Genomic DNA, 16,546 nt, shown 5'->3' with positions numbered 1-16,546 from the left:
TACCCTAATCAAGTTATAATAAATTATATTTAAGGTCTTTTAGATCAAATTTTAGCCCCCAAAACATTTTTACCATGAAATGTTTGCCTTTCCAAGTTTTGACACAACCTTACTATTCTGCAATTTCCTGCTATTGCTTTACAATGCATAAAGAGATGCACATTTAAACATACCCATCAACTGAATGTTTAAAGTAATCACAAATCAGTGACTGCATAACTACCTATTCTCATTTTAACAATGTAAATATCGTTAAACAGCAAAAGCTTTCAAAACAGCTGCTTAAAAAAAAAAAAGAGAGAGAGAGACAATTAGGCTAGATGTTAGGAGATTAAGGGAAATCTTTATATTTACTGATTATTTTCCAGCCTTTGAGGGCATGATTTGTTCTTTGTAAAAGGACAATAGCAAACATGTCAGTCAAAGAAAAATAACAAGAATGGATACTTGACCCTCAACCTCAATCAACAGGTCTGCTCTTACTATCTCAAACAAGAATAAGGGCCAGCCCTTAAACACCAAACCAAAGGCTGCACAACAAGATTCAGAGAAAGAGAAAGCCCTTGTGTTGCCCAGACAATAAGCAGAATTAACCCGAGACTCCTACTTAACATTTCAAACACACCCAGGTAAAACCACACCTGACATGCTAACCGACGAAGTGGGTATTCACCGACGAAAGCTCACGCTCCAATACGTCTGTTAGTCTATAAGGTGCCATAGGACTCTTTGCTGCTTATGCTAATGAATGTGTCAGCTAGGTCCCTAACTTGCCGTTAAATTCAGTGAAAAACAGCACAAATGACAAGTGCATTGGAGGCTCAGCAGTGAAAGAGTTAACAAGCATCACACCGTAATGAGTTGCTGAAAAGAAAAAGTAAACATTTAATGATGGGAAAGAAAGTGGTCACAAACTATGAGAATAGCCCAGACTTAACTGTTCAATTTAGCAGAAAAACAAGGCAAAGGCCTTCAATTCTCATTGGGCCCAATCCTGAAAACTCCTGCTAAGCAAATTTCTTCAGAGGAGCTGAACACCACGAAATCAATGGGAGTTGGGGGAGGAATTCAACACCCTGCAGGACTGGAAGAGACAACAATGCACTTATCTGTGCAAAATCTGCTAATTCATCTCCCAAAGGCAGGGTCCAAATGCACCTGGAAGTCTGTTGGGCATTACTAATATTACACAAACTCCATCATGATGGAGAGTCTGCTGGGCCAAATTTCATTGAGTGGCATTGCATGAAGGGTCACACCACCACCCAGGTCTGGTCTGGCCAACTTTCTGGCCGCTGGTCCTAACCTGAGTGGCACTGTGACACCATGTGCTAGGTTGCAATGCCATTCATTTGGTGGCCCTTTCAAACTGCGGGCCCAGAGCAAATTCCTCCTCTTACCCTCCCCCGCTTCCCAGGCAGCCCTGAATCAAACTTTCGAGACCTTAACTCTATTTCTTACAGATAAATTGATAGTTGGGGTGTGTAACCGGGTTTTCAAATCTAAGGCCCTGAGCTTGCAAAGACTTATGTGCTGTGACTAGTCCCATTGAAGCCAATAAGAATATTCAGTAGGAAAAGTTAAGCCCATGTGGAAGTGCCTGCATGACTGGGACCTAAATTTGTGAATTCCCCAAAGCACAACTAGAAAGAGCTGCATTTAAACTGGGACAGGGGGAGGAGGAAGGCAGTAAATCATAGGCTCCGGTATTGTCACCTTAATATAGTTAGTGTACTTCTCCCTAGCTTCTATGAGTAGCAAAAATAGAAACAATCACGGAAGTATTTTTTCTGTTGCTCATGCAGCACGAGGATCTCTCCAAAATACAGGGAAAAGACTAGTTAAATTTCAGCAGACCATTTACTGCACTGCATCCCATACTCAACCACTATCTAAGAGAATGCAAATGTGCTTCAGTCAATGAGAAACTAAAAGAGCGACCTTGCAAGGTGCCAAGTGACATCTACATTACCAACTCCTTCACAAAGGCATCTTGTTTTATAGAAAATATCTACAACAGACAGTGTGTCAAGACTTTCAGGACAATTACCCGCAGCCACTGCTAATGAGGAAACTGCCAAGTCAGGGTCAGTGGCATGACCTCATTCAGATCGTAGCCATCTACAAATACAACTGAGCAGGATGTCTTTAATATTACAGGCTGTGTCTATGCTAGCATTAAAAATTCCTGCAGACTCAACAGTGGGAACACTAGTGTAGACCTGCTGCCAATGTCTGAGTCTCCACACTGAGGCAGCATTGTCTAATGGATAGGAAATGGGGCTGGGAGTCTAGAGACCTGGGGTGTATTCGTGGTACGGACAGTGAGCTGCTGTGTGACTTCTGTTTAACCTCCCACCTTTTATCTCTTTCAAATGTAAGCTCTTTAGGGCAGGGATGATCTTTCACTAGGTATTTGTCCAGTACCTAGCACAATGGGGTTCCAATCTCAGTTGGGGTCTCTAGGCACTAACCCTAATATTATAAGTGATTAATATGCGGTGGTTGGACATGCCTTGTCTACACGAGAGCTACCATTGGAGACATGCATCAGAGGGAACTATTAAGAAAAAAAATAGGGTAGATAAGGCCAGTGGGGGCCTTCACCAGTCCTGTTCATTAATCCTGCTGTATACCACAGCAGGCTACGGCAAATGTTTAAAGACATCTCCAATATGAAAAAGTAGAATTCATTAACCTTTTCATACCTAGATGAAACAAGATTCAATAAATGAACTCATGCTTATTTAATTTTCCACCAGACTTTTTCACAACCTCTCTGGTGATTGGGCAACAATATATCAAACAATAAGTCAGATAATTCACTCAAGCAATTACACTATCAAATGTATCCAAACATGGGATGAAATGTAGTCTAAAACAGCAACGTAGGCCTTTGTCTTGCAAGCCTTTGTGTGCGCAGACCCCTATGCCCGCAGAGACTGGCTGTGCAGGATCAGGGCCTTATATTTTATTCTCCAGAACACACAAACCTTTCCCAGAACAAAGACTATTTCTGCATAACAGAGGCAACTGCTAAGGGTGTGGTTATCATAAAGCACTTTCTCTAAGGGAATTTACTGTCCAATGCCATGCATAGTTCTTTCTAGCATCCCAGAGGTATAACACTCAGCTGGATTCTTCCTCTGGATTCATGCATGACTCCCACTGATTTCAGCCTATCATGCATGCCCAAAGAGCAGAATTTGGCCCTAAATTCTTTACAACCAAGTCCCTGTCGTATTAGCTACACATTCAGAAAGATTCTTTACTTGCCCAGCCACGTCCTGTCAACATGCCCACTACCACTTTGAGTTAATCTTAATTCTGAGTAGCATCTAGGCTCAGTATAACATTTAACATGACAAGCTTGTGGCTAATCACATCAACGATTGTGAAGTGAAGTCTGATATGAAATGCTGAGCTTTCAAGCAGTCTGCCATTTTCTGAGATGCTCGAGATCCTGTTTTACATTTCCACTGACTCCCCATATACACACACAGACACAGGATGGCACAGAAGTACACGTGCACAATAATTCACTAGTATTGGTAGGCATGGGGGGGGGGGGAACGACAATGAACTTACAGCAATTCACTGGTAAGGCAACATACCTCTAAGGACCTGATCCTGCTCTGAAAACAGTAGAAGCAGCAAAGAATCCTGTGGTACCTTATAGACTAACAGATGTTTTGCAGCATGAGAGCTTTGGTGAATAATACCCACTTCTTCTGCAAGCAGCAGTTTCCAGGGGCAGGTGTGTATATATAAGCAAGCAAGAAGCAGGCTAGAGATAACGAGGTTAGATCAATCAGGAGGATAAACAGTGTGGGTAGATCCCTGTACTAGCAGAGTCCCCAGAGTGTCCACTCACACAGTTCTCAGTGTAGCCCTGGAGCACTGAATGTTTGTTTTGATGCCTGCATGATGGAAAAATCTTACAGATCAAAGAAAATCAGAGGATACAATGCAGACAGAAGAAAGATGACAGAGAAGAAGAAATGATACCCAGGTTTACCAAGGTATGGTCAGTTGAGCAGTATCTGAGATTGGTCCATGGAAGAGATCTTACTTATATACCCACTCCTGGATTACAAGACAGATCCTACAGGCCTGGCTGGGTCATGACTGCTCTAACCTGCTCCATCTGCTATCATACCTCCCATGGGGTTTGCATCAGTCCAGGACTACCCAGCTAAACCTCCTACCATCAACCCTCTCCTTCTTTCTGCCTCCAGGGCTTCTGTGGCGTTACCACAGAGCTAGCCCTATAGTCCCTTTGTGCCTGCATAACCAACATCACTGACTCAAAGGGCCCATAAGGCAACTATGGATGTGGCCCTCAACATCTGTCGGTGATCGTGGTGCTGCAGCATCTCCATGTGAAGCAGAGGAAGATATCACAATTACTGCAGGTACCAGGAATGATAAATGAGGAGTTTTGAATAAAACTGTACAAAAGGAACCCTTCAAAAGCATTTCCAGCATGAAGCTAACTCACTTCTTTAAGCTGGAGGTCATCCCTGCCTTCTGCGATGCAAGCATGGCCTTTTAATGTTAGGTTGACTCTAAAGAAGTATGTGTGCTCTGGATGAGAAAGCTGGAAAGGTTTTAAATGTATCACAGGGGATGAAGAGTAAAGTAGTAGGTGCTATATCAGAAGCTGATCCTCAGTAGGCCCTTACTGCAAAATAGGATGACCACATCCTATCCCAAAAGCATGTGTGCCAGGGTTCCACGCTCCAGGGAGTACTTCCAGCAACTGATCCTACACAGAAGAGAACCCTTCACTGCACAGCTGGTATGAAAGGTTAAAGGTTACAGGTATCTAGAACTTGGAATGCAACAGTTAAGCAGACCCATTTTATGAGGACAGGGTGATCCAATGAATTACTTTTAACCCGATTGGTCTAACACAGAGCAATGATGTAGGCATCATGAATGTTTCCCAGAATGCAGTTCCACCTTGAGCAAGTACATTGGAGTTTTCACACCCTCTGTATCTGATTACTTGGATTTAAGTCCAGAGAGCTGGTTCAATTCTGAAATCTGACCAGAAGATGGTAAGTATAATTTGCCTCAATGTGGGCAATGCTGACAATTTTGTTTCCACTATTCAACGGCTCTTATTAAAAAACAAACAAACAAACAACTCAACTCATCTGAATAATTTCACATATTTAAATAAATGCACACTCCTCAGTAATAACCATCTCCAAACTCTCACCTTCCCTTCTAAAGCATCTTATCAGGAGAGAAACTTATTCCATTTGCTGCCACACCATCCCCAAAGACCAAGACAAGACTCCAACTTTCTAAGGCCCTGACCCTGCATTAAGCTGTGTGGGCAGAACCCTGCATGCATGCGGAACTGATTGCAAGACTGAGACCTTAATGGGATAAACAATGGCTATGGTCCTACAAAGGGAACCACATGAACATATCTTTGGAGGAGCTTGCATGGTCGTAAGTGTCCACCCACGCAGACCTGTTTGCAGGATTCAGACCATTGATCTAAAGAAAGGCCAGCCTAATTGCCTCTCCCATCCCCTTCCTGCTCCCTATGCACCAGCGGTGGAGTGCGGCTGGCACAGAAGCTGGCTATGCTGCTTTGTGCCTGCTGAGAGCTCCCCTAAAGGAATTCTCAGCTAGCCAGTTAGGCAGTGCAAAAGACAGAATCTGATCCTGAGTCATGCAAAATGGATGGAATTTGGGAAGAGAATCTGGCCCCATGTCTCAGAAGGAGGCCTCTGGTCTAGACTGACATGGGGAAATTCTGCTGAGCACTGCAGGACCTAACAAGTGGCATTCACAACACCGAGTGAGGCGCCCAGGCTCCCCATGCATTGTATGGGGAGAATTAGGTGCCTAAAAAGGATTCACAGAAGCCAGCAAGCTGAGGAAGGGATGCCTAAGATAGCCAGTAGTAAATTATTTGCCTAAATGTTTTTACGATCAATAAATTCAGTAAATTGTTATCACTTATATAACAGTGATTTTTTTTCCTGACTTGCAATCAAAACAACTTGCATCTTCTTCTTTACTGTGACACTGTATAAAGTACCCTGAACAAAAAGTGTTACTTACAGTTGTATGATGGGAGACACTTCCTCCAATGCTAAGGTTTTTGAGAAGTTGAGGAGACCCGCCATACTGCCCCGAGATCTGCTTCCTGACTTCTGCTGCCACAGTTCTGAAACAAGAGAGGAACAATTTAACTTTTGTAAACCAGGGCAAAATGTCAGGTAGGTGGTTCTGCTGTAGGAATATTGCTGGCCCGTGAGGACAGAATGTGTGTATCAGACTCCCCAGTACTTACAGAATCTACTGCAGGGCAAAAAATTCAGATTCTTAACCCACATACAAACTTTTTCCTCTTGTGCGGTGCATTTCCAAGCCACAGCAAAATGAGATGTGGCATCCAACTGGCTGAACCTGTCTCTAGCAAGCTCCTTCCACTTTCCTCTGTGGAAAGACCTTCTGCAGCACTCTCGGTGCCTCCCAGCAGTTCAGACCTCAGTCACAAACCAGCTCTTGTATGTAATCGCTCTCTCATTCCTGAACCCTGTGTGTGTGTGCCATGACTTCTCTTTCATCTCAATGATTACAGATTGGCAGAGACTTCTTTGCTAAAGTCCAACCCCCTCTATGCCTGGAATAGCTGTGCAGCCTAGAAAGTGGGTTGGGACAGCTGAGGAGGCAACACCTGGAAAATGCACTGACTGAGCCCTGGCTGACATTTAAAGCTATTTCTCCCAAGCTTGTCGAAATCTCAGGGGAAGGCAGCAAAAGTGCCGCTGTGATGGCTCTCTAAGCTGGAGGCTGAAACAGGCCCACGTCCTCTGTGGCTCAGGCACAGAAAAAGACATGAAACACACACTGATCCGCTCGGTTACACTGCCACATGCTCTCTGCTACAGGTGAATCCCACTATTGCCACTGCTTTCCTCTTGGCCACGGGGGAATGCACATTATGTCCCTCCGTGCCTGCAGGGTGAATCAAGTACAATGTGTCCCCTTTGCTTTTTTATGTTCCCAGACAAGCGCCCCATCCCCCATATCACAAAGTAACATTAAAACGTAAGACAGCTTCATTTACAAACAGTAGCAAAGAGACAGAGACAACATATGAAAAAAAATGGGTAAAAAAAGAAACATCCCTAAAAACAACACTGGGCCAAATCCTGGGCCTTAGGTTATCCACAGCCCTGCAACGCACTGGAAACCTTCCCATAACCTTGGAAGGGGATGGAGATGGAACACTCCCACCAGCAACTGAGCTGGTCAAAGTGTTTCAAATTTTGAAAACTTGACCCCCCCCAAAAAAAAAAATGTTGAAAAAAAATGTTTTGTCAAAAGAATGTCACCCAGCTCTGCAATACCCTCTCTCAGGAGCCCATCTCATTAGCCAAAGGCAATGCCCAGCTTGCCCAGCCTCAAATCAACCCCCAAATATCTTCCAACATGTTTTCAAACACAACTGGCTGTGTGGTGTAAATCAGCAGAGGCATGGCTACTTGAACTAGCTATGACTTAACTCTTAAGTACGCTACCATAGGGTGTGATGGGCTGTTCAGGCTCCATCGGCTGGAAAGAACCTTTCTGAGCAGGGATTTGACAACAGGGTCTGCTCTCATTGTTGGGACTGCCAAGGAAGTCAGCAATGGCGGAGTGCAATGGGGCTGACAGCGGGGGGAAGGAGGGAGGAAAATCTATAAAAAGGAACAGGCTAGAACAACCAGGCCTAGTGTGGAGAGCAGATGTTTCCTCAGTCCCGAGAATGGGGGTACGGTTAGCTAGAGGAAGCACTATTTTACCTTAAAAATAACTTGGACTATAGAAAACTGTTTTTATGCACTCTGGCTGCAAGAAGTCATTTGCTTCATATTTGACTTTACCACAGGAGGTTTTCTTTTCACTTCCAGAAGCTGAAAGTTGAATGTAGACCAGCCAGCTCCTGCTGGGGACTGACAGACAGCCTATTCTCTTCCATAAGGATCTATCGTCCTTGTATTGGTTCTTCCCCTATCCACTCGGTTGTTAGTATTAATAGAAAAGTTTGGAATGTACTAAAATGAGTCTTAGACATGGAAAATATTGTGCATCTATAGCTGATGAGAGACTTAAAAGCATGCCCTCTACTGCAGATGATCCTGGCTTTAAACCTGATCCCTTACTTGTTGCATGTTTTGTGCAATTCCTCAGGCAACACAGAACAGAGCTCTTCATTGCAGGGCTGGTATGAAAGACTAGAGGCTACAGTTATCTAGGGGCTTGGAATGCAACGGGAGGAGCGGGGGGGAGAACAAATCTTTGCAGAGATTTATAGATCTAAATATTGTTTCTAGATGGAAAGTTTAGCCAGAGGAACAAATTTATCTTCAGCTGTGAAGCCACAGATGATGTCTAAATATGTTACTAAATGTTGCACCTCTGGCTGTGTGGTGGCTTCTTTACACTTGACTCCATCATGTAACAAGCAACCCATTCTCTTCTGATGTAGTTCTTGGTTCTGTTCTTCTTTGTAGGTTCAGCACTTGCCTGATAATGACCGGGGGGGTTGGGAATTCTTGCAGTGGTAGGAGGGCAAAAATGGAGATTTGTCCCAGGTTCAAGCAAGGGCCAGTTATATTACAATTTGGTGTTGCCTGGCTACACTAGTTTGCATGGGTGCAGCTATGGCGTTTGAAATAATCAGTACTGACAAGGCCTTAGCTAGGTAATTCAGTGCGGTACAAGCCTGCATGGAGGGTGGGAGAAGGGATGAAACATAATAAAACAAAAGGGGACATTGCTATAACCATGAGATGGAGCTCCTTTGAAGGATTCTCTACTACTATCATTCTAATCATCCAACTGTCAAAACAAAGACCCAGCTAAGTACTTTTGCCCACCAAACTAGAATTCTCTTCTGTGACAAGACTAAGAGAAAAAAAATGAACATAAGTCTAGAAGCCAGAAAAAGTGTTTGGGATGATTTATAAATTCAATGGAATCATGATATCTGAGCCCCCAGCAAGAGTACAAAACAGTAAAGGAATGTGCTATAGCAGATAGGCTAAAAAGACTGTAATGCTCCAAAGATAACCAGAAAAAGCTTTCCTGACACATGCCTCTGATTCAAAGACTCTTGTGGTGGTATAGAATAAAATGAACAATGGTAAAGCTTTTAACTGGAATGACAAATCAAAAATTAGTTCTGTAACCATCTGATGCTAACATCATACTTAGTTTATCTGGAATTCTTAGACAAATATTCCACAACTTTGTCACAGGACACTGTCATATGACTTAAAGTACACTTTTTCCTAGTAACACTCTTTCTGATCTTATTCTTCACTGGGTAATTACTGTGAACATATGCGATATCACAAAAATACAGAATATGCCAAAGGAGGGGGGCAAATCCCCTAGGAGCCCGTTTTTAAAGAAAACAAAACTAGTCCTTTTTTTAAAGTACTATCGCTAACTAGAAAGTGAGCTGCAAGCAAAACCAAACTTAATTGCACTTTATATATGATGAAGAATCAGTAAAGACTGTCTCCATCTCCACCCCCTAAAAAACTTCCAGATTGTGTGGGATTTTTACACTGGAAATATCAGGTCCTTGGCAATGATATCAAAGTTAACTGAGCTGCAGATCCTCTTACTTCTCACAGCAGAGAAGGGAGGTGTGAAAAGAGGATGCAGAGTCTTGCTATCTATTCTATCTACTCATGTTTACTGGCATGACCAGTTAAATCAAATCAGTTACTTATATCAAAGTATAAATAGAATTGAGTAGCTGTCCAAGACAGATGTTAACAATGAGTTTCTAATCATGTGCCTATTTGCTGGTGTTACTCTCTTCTAAACTAGAAGCAGGCTGCTAAATATTATGAAGACCATATATCATCTTTCACTTCTCCCTAAAACATGCTCAGTTTTTACTCGCATTTTAATATGAGCTTTTATTTTGTCAAGTCGTTTGAGGAAGTATCTTTCCCATAGTTCTCTATATTTTGAACTGTGGAATAAAAAATGTCTGTTTCTCTCTCCCATCAAGATTGTTACTCTTTCTGGCTTTCCATTCCAGTTTTTGTCTTGTTTATAATCCTTAATCCTGTATTTGGTGATGCTCTGCCTAGAGTATTTCACTGTAGAAAGACAGCCTTACAGTAAAGTATCCTTGCAGATCTATAACAATCAAGCTGCTTCTCTTTGAGAAGTTCAGAGAATTCTGTTCAATGTTTCTGTTTTAAAAAGGATTTTGAGCATTGTTCAGTTGGATTATTTGTAGCATGGATTTGACCATCAGTGTATACTGTTATTCCACTCCCAGATTTGAAGTTTGTGTATTGGTCTTCTAAGCTTTGTCTACACTAGGGATAATTTCTGGAAGATTTTTCTGGAGGGACTATAACTGATTATAAACCTGATAAGAATCTGAGGAAAACTCCCCCAGTGCAGACCATTTCCAACTGCTCTGGGATAGGAGTGTGTCTTGATTAAGATGATACCAGAACTACATATCTTGTGGGGTTTTTATATTGGTTAGCAGAGGATTGACCCTGTTCTAATACTCCAATATAGTAAAACTGATAGATTTCTACAAAGGCAAACAACTGTCTCACCCTTCATCCCTGAGCTGCAGTGGGAAGAGGTTACATTCCTGTAACGGGTTCCCCCGATTAACTTATCAAGATCCTCCACCAAAGAGGGAAATTGCTTCTAGTATGAACTCTCTTACACCAGGAGGAAGCAACAACAGAAAGGTTTGTCTTTTGTTTTGAGGTCCACCTTTAGTGCTGAACTGTGGGGAGGGCTAGCTCAGTGGTTGAGCATTAGCCTGCTAAACCCAGGGTTGTGAGCTCAATCCCTGAGGAGACCATCTTGAGCAACATCAGTACTTGGTCCTGATAGTGAAGGCAGGGGGCTGGACTCTATGACCTTTCAAGGTCCCTTCCAGCTCTATGAGATAGGTGTATATATAATAATAATTCCATTGACCAGTCAGTCCTTTTTCTGAACTCTCTCTAGAATGGTGTACACTCAAACACATGAAAGCCAAAGGCTAAATAGGTGCAAAAGTCCCAGCACTTATTGTATCTCTTTAGGGGCTGAGGTTGGGGAAAGCTGATGCTTTCACTAAAGGTACCTTACACTTCAGCCTCTTCTAGTTTGCTGCATTTGTGATAACAGCTATAAAGCTATTTAATGTGAAGAGGACATTGCCATGCCCACTGCACTTGGTGGCTGGTCCTGTGACCACTGAAGCCAATGAGGGCTTTGATATTGGTTTCAATAGGTGCAGGATCAGACCATCTCAGCATGTGAATTATTTGGGCTAAGAACAACCCTCAGTCTCTACTGGACCTAAGCAGACTAAGGGCCAGAGACTTACACACCATTTTGGCAGTATAAGGGGGCATTAAAGAGGGTTACATGTAAATTTACTCACTTTAAGGCCCCTTTATATTGCCTGAGGTGTAAAGGGGGCTTTAATATGAATGAGACACTGGCTCTGAATGTAACAGATGGAAGAAAGCGTAATATCAAAGAAGGAGGAGAACTAGCACAACCTGCTACCATACAGGAGGTCAGAATCCAGGATTCCAGCTTGGCAGACAGAATGCTGATGAGCCCCTGAAGAAGGTTGCTTCATGCTTTAAAACCCTTCCAGGTCCCTCCAAGAACAATGTGCTTGAGAGGCTCTGTACTAAGGCCTTGCCTAAACTAAAAAGTTGTACCATTTCACTGGTATCACTCAAGTGGTACAACCCCTCAAGTGTGGTGGAATTACATTGGTATAAAGGTGCTTTATACCAAAATAGTTATTCCTACATGAGGAGGCAAGTAGCTAAACTTTTATAGAAGTACCTTTGTATCAGTGTAACAGCATCCACAGTAGAGTTTATACTGATATAACTATACTTCCTTTTTTAAAATCACATGCCTAACTGATCTACATATATCGGCACAACTTCAAATGCAGATCAGGCCTCAGGCAGGAAAGTCAGCTCAACACTGAGGCCTTTTTAGGTAGGGTGAGGGAGGATTAGTACATACATCATAGTCAAAGTGCAGACCAAGAATTTTGCATCTTTGTGAACACTTCCAGTAACAGAATGTTGCACTGCAGTGGTAAGATTGACATTTTATAATAGAGATATTGAGAAGTGTTGTGAAACAGCTGCAACAGTCTAGCACAGCTGCTGTTGCTCACAGTAAAATAACCTAATAGTGATGAACGTATACCACTGACGGGACTACTGTTCTGCATACACTTTTGAGGTAGACCACGTTGATTGGGGGAAATAGTAGACAAATGTATCAATGCTATGATGACGAGGAAGCACAGAATTACCTGGATAGTATTTCAGAAAAAGTAATAACTTAAGTCTAATCACTTCCTCACTCAGAAAATTCTTCCCTAAAACTACTCTAAATCCAACCCTGAAGCCTGCACACACATTGGCAGGTAATCCTACAAATTGTATTCTGCTTTAATATTAACCAAAGTGTGTGACAGCTACATGAACATACTCACTACAGGCAAAACTTAGATCTGTGTGACTAGCTCTAGGAGTAAGGCAAACAGGATGTCAATGTGTGAAAAATGTAACACGGATATTCTACTTCAAACAATGGCATGAAGATTAAAACAAGAGAAGGCTTCCGACAGCCACAGGGAAAAGCCCTTGGAACCTACAAGTGCAAGCAGTTTGCTTGTGGCCAGAGTTTAGATTCTAGGACTCCACCATAGCAATGTTTTGAGGAGTAATTTGTGTATTAGTATAAGTACAAAAAATATGTTTCCTTGCTTCAGAATTCCTAAATACTGCTCTACCAGAATAACTGGACATAGGGCTTATCCGGTCATATCCATTAACAGTAGTTTTGCTCTAAGAAATTGTCAGTGTAGTGTATACCGATGCCCTGATTGTTGGGGCCCTGGGTGCCTGGGACCCTTGCAATGAACGCGTGCTTCGGAACTGCGGGGTAGGCCGTCGCTACGCGCGGCTCATGAGACGCCTGATGGTCTCGGACACTATTAGATGGTCTAGAGACATCTACATGGAGCACGTCACCGGTCACCGCCAATACCAGGAGTGAGTGGGCGTGACCCCGTGCACCCGCGGGGAGGAGGAGACTTGTAGACCCCCCCCCGTTGGACTCTATCCCCTGAGCCCTGAACCCACCGAACCAAACTCCACCATATGAGGGTCGCCCTATCCCCATTATCCAGCCCGCTTCTTTATGCCCACGACTGTCTATAACCTGTTTGTATGAGCGATGTACCCCCACTGCCTCCAGACTGTATCTTGATCTCACCCACCGTACATCCCGCATCGGGGACATGACAAACTGTGTATGGTATATGCTGTCCAATACCAAAAATAGACACCCCCCCATAATCTGTATGTTACCCCCGATGACACAATAACTGATGCTTCAAACTCTTTGTATTGTTTATTTTCAAATATTCCCTAATAAACTTTTAAATCTATTAACCTGTCCATGTGCAGGTAAAATTCACATATCCAGTAAATCACATACTCCATGTCAGGAGTTCCGTAACTCTTCTCCGCAAGTGTCAGAAGGGAAACATCTGTACCTGCACAGTGTCATTTGGTCGCTTTTAAACACAACAAATGACTACAGCACTGCAAGGTATACAAAGATGGCATTATAGCAACTTTTCTCCCTTCCTATATTGTGAGGTTAACATCTGTAACAGTGGTTGGGAAACCTGAAAGCTACTCAACTAGAGCCAGACAGAGACTTCACAAAGGGAGGGTGGCAAACTATTGTGCAGACTCTTCACTGGAGTTGCAGAACTCACAAATTCTTACCCCTGACTTTCCTAGAACTCCTACCTCTCATGCAGCTGTACTCATGACTGCAAGTTAGAACCAGGAAAAGTGCCCTGATGGCAAAACCAGCTCCTGGCACACCATGTGATGGGAAGAGGTATGGTAAAATTCTTGGGCCATCAGTTTTTCATATCAATCTCTGACTAATACACTCTAGTAAATCTGAAGCCCCTCTTCTCTCCTGCCTATTCCCTAAGAAGGAAAGAGCACAGAGCTGCATTCTCTCCTGGAACCCCTGCAATGGGAGGGATAGCACTCTCCCCTCCCCCACCTCCTCCCATGAATCACTTCAAATCTGCCTTTGCAGTTTTCCCATTCAGAAAACTGAAAGTGACATTCAGTTCATGGCTGCCCAGAGCCATCTGAATAGCAGCAGTGAAACTGACCAGTCTAGATAATTTCACTCTGCTGCTTGGGAAAGGAAGGGGCAGCCACAGAGACCCTTACCCAATCTGCTCTCAGGCGCTCAAAAACAACACTGCCTCAGTTCACAGTTGGAAGCATTTGTGTGTGTGTGTGTGGCTGGAAATGTAACTTTTAAAAAGGCTGTAGAAAGTTACTAGTTGAATTCTTTTAAATTCTGCTCTGTTAAAAAAAATTTCATGTTACAAATGTTATATACAGCTTAGTGTTTGCACAGGTCTCTAGACAAACAAACTAGCTGGCTTATGACAGCATGTATGAGGAAGGGAGCTGTATCCCCCATTTTACAGAAGGGGAGAAAGAACTGAGGCAGAGGTTAAGTGACTCTCCCAAGGTGTCTGTTCTCAGCTGGTGCTAGAACTCCATGGGAATCCAGACCCATGCGCCTTCCACTAGATGAATCTGCGTGACATATATTTGGTCAGTAGAGGAAGAATTATATTCCAGTAGTAGTTATAAATTCTTGTTACAATGTCTGAGTAATATTTTATACTAGTACAACATTAGCATTGTACCCGTATATCTAGACAGCACACATGGAACAGCTCTAATTTTCCAGAAGACTTCAGAGCCACCTCCTACAAAAGCATAGGTGAAATGCAGAGCGCAGAATGATGTTAGCAAGGCCTGCCCAATCTGTGTTTAATGTAAGGAGTTTTAATGAAACCCTGAATTGAGGTGACACCATGTACACATATATAAATACACAATAACAACTGCAGATGGAACTTAGCCCGGGGATCTCCTTCCCCCATCCCCTTTTGTGGCAGAATGAGGAAATACACAATCTCCACAGCAACTCCATAATTGCTTTTGTTGATTTGATTAGAGCAGACCCGTGGCTAACTTGGGCCAAGCGGCACGGCAGCCTCCTGTTCCGAACGGATCTTCCCTGCTGCCAGCGGGGGTCAAAGAGCCAGGAGCAGAAAATGACAGAAGTGTTGTGGTTCTTGGCGCTGGACATCTCGCGCTGCACCCCACCCACCCCGCTGCACTGACAGCGCCAGCCAGGGGGGCGCTGGGAAACCTGTCAGCCTGCATCAGGGGAATGTGGCGGACCCTGGGTTTCTCCAGCATCCAACGCACGTAAACAAACCTCCCCAGCCCCCAGATCCTCCCTGGGAGCGCCAGGCACCCAAGCCCCCCTGCCCTGGCGGAGCACGATGCATCCCCGCCGCTCACGCCCCCCACCCTAGATCGGGACCATGCACCGGCAAAATGCAACCTGGGGCAACGCAAAACGAACCGGCCCAGACCGGGCTGATGAAAACCCGGGCGGAGGGAGCTGAACAGCAGGGCGGGTCAGCGGGGCATCTCCTGCCCCGACTAGGCCCCTTCTGCCGCTACCGGCCCAGCCCGGCGCCGAGCGCGGCTCCAGCGGGAGGCTGCAGTGCGGCGCACGCCTCCCGGGTGCGCGGCGCTCCCCGCGGGCCCTTTACCTGCTGATCTTCTGGGCGAAGGCGCGGCGCTCGGCCATGGCTGCGGCCGCTCGGGCTGGAAGCTCGGCGCGTCCCCCCTCGCGGCTGCTCCTCAGCCTGGAGCAGCAGCAGGAGCCGGGAAAGGGAGCCGTAACGCTCCGGAGAGACACGCAGCCTGAATTTGCCGGCCCAGCATGCAACCAGATTCCACGCTGACAATCCCCTTCCAGGCAAGAGTGGGGAGGATGAGCCGCTCTTAGCCGATATGCGGTACGGCGGCGGAGGGTGGAGGCCAAGGGCTGTCTGAGGAGTTATTGTCCCATTTTAAGGCGGGGGTTAGGGCAGAGCGGCCCCAAGCCCCCAAATCTCCTCTTGGGGAGTGACTGGGAGTCTCCCCTCCTCCGCCCCAGCCAGCGCTGGGGGGGCCTCAGGGCAAGGGGGGAACTCAGTGACACGCTGCTTAACTCCATTGCAATGCATGGAAGAGGGGAGCTCTGCAGGCAGCCCCTGGGCAGAAGCCACAGGGCAGAGATTCTGTTGGAAAAGGCAGGGAGTGTCCCTGGCTGGCAGATGATTATTTTCAGGCCCTTCCTAGTGAGGGCGGTTAAATAGACAGGTTGGAACCCACATCCCAGATCCAAAGGGTGTGGAAATCCAGCCCCTGACTTGGGCCCCACCATACATGGGCCAGGCTTTGTTCCACAGTGTCAGCCTGGAGTCTGTCTGGAAGCTCTTTGGGCCTACATAGGGTTAAGCATGCTGTTTTCCCTAACCAAATAACATTGATCTCTTACAGATAAGTATGATAATACCTCTCACAGGCAGATCTCTAAGCGCTTTGCAATTATT

General features: G+C 44.7%; 1 protein-coding gene across 4 annotated transcripts in view; it reads right to left on the bottom strand.

Moving 5' to 3' along the window:
• Positions 1–15,872, bottom strand: part of DOCK7 (dedicator of cytokinesis 7) — a 142,344-nt gene extending 126,472 nt beyond the window's left edge. For all 4 annotated transcript variants that reach the window (XM_039484526.1, XM_039484527.1, XM_039484528.1 and 1 more), the window contains exons 1-2: positions 15,719–15,872; positions 6,088–6,193 (exon numbers count right to left, since the gene is read on the bottom strand). In XM_039484526.1, coding sequence (XP_039340460.1) covers positions 6,088–6,193; positions 15,719–15,756 — 144 coding nt within the window. In that variant the 5' untranslated portion in view covers positions 15,757–15,872. The remainder of the gene's footprint in view (positions 1–6,087; positions 6,194–15,718) is intronic.
• Positions 15,873–16,546: the final 674 nt, after the last annotated feature.

Source organism: Mauremys reevesii, linkage group 8 (genome assembly GCF_016161935.1).
Source record: "Mauremys reevesii isolate NIE-2019 linkage group 8, ASM1616193v1, whole genome shotgun sequence".
Lineage (NCBI taxonomy): Eukaryota > Metazoa > Chordata > Testudines > Geoemydidae > Mauremys > Mauremys reevesii.
This window is presented reverse-complemented; position numbering and strand designations above follow the sequence as displayed.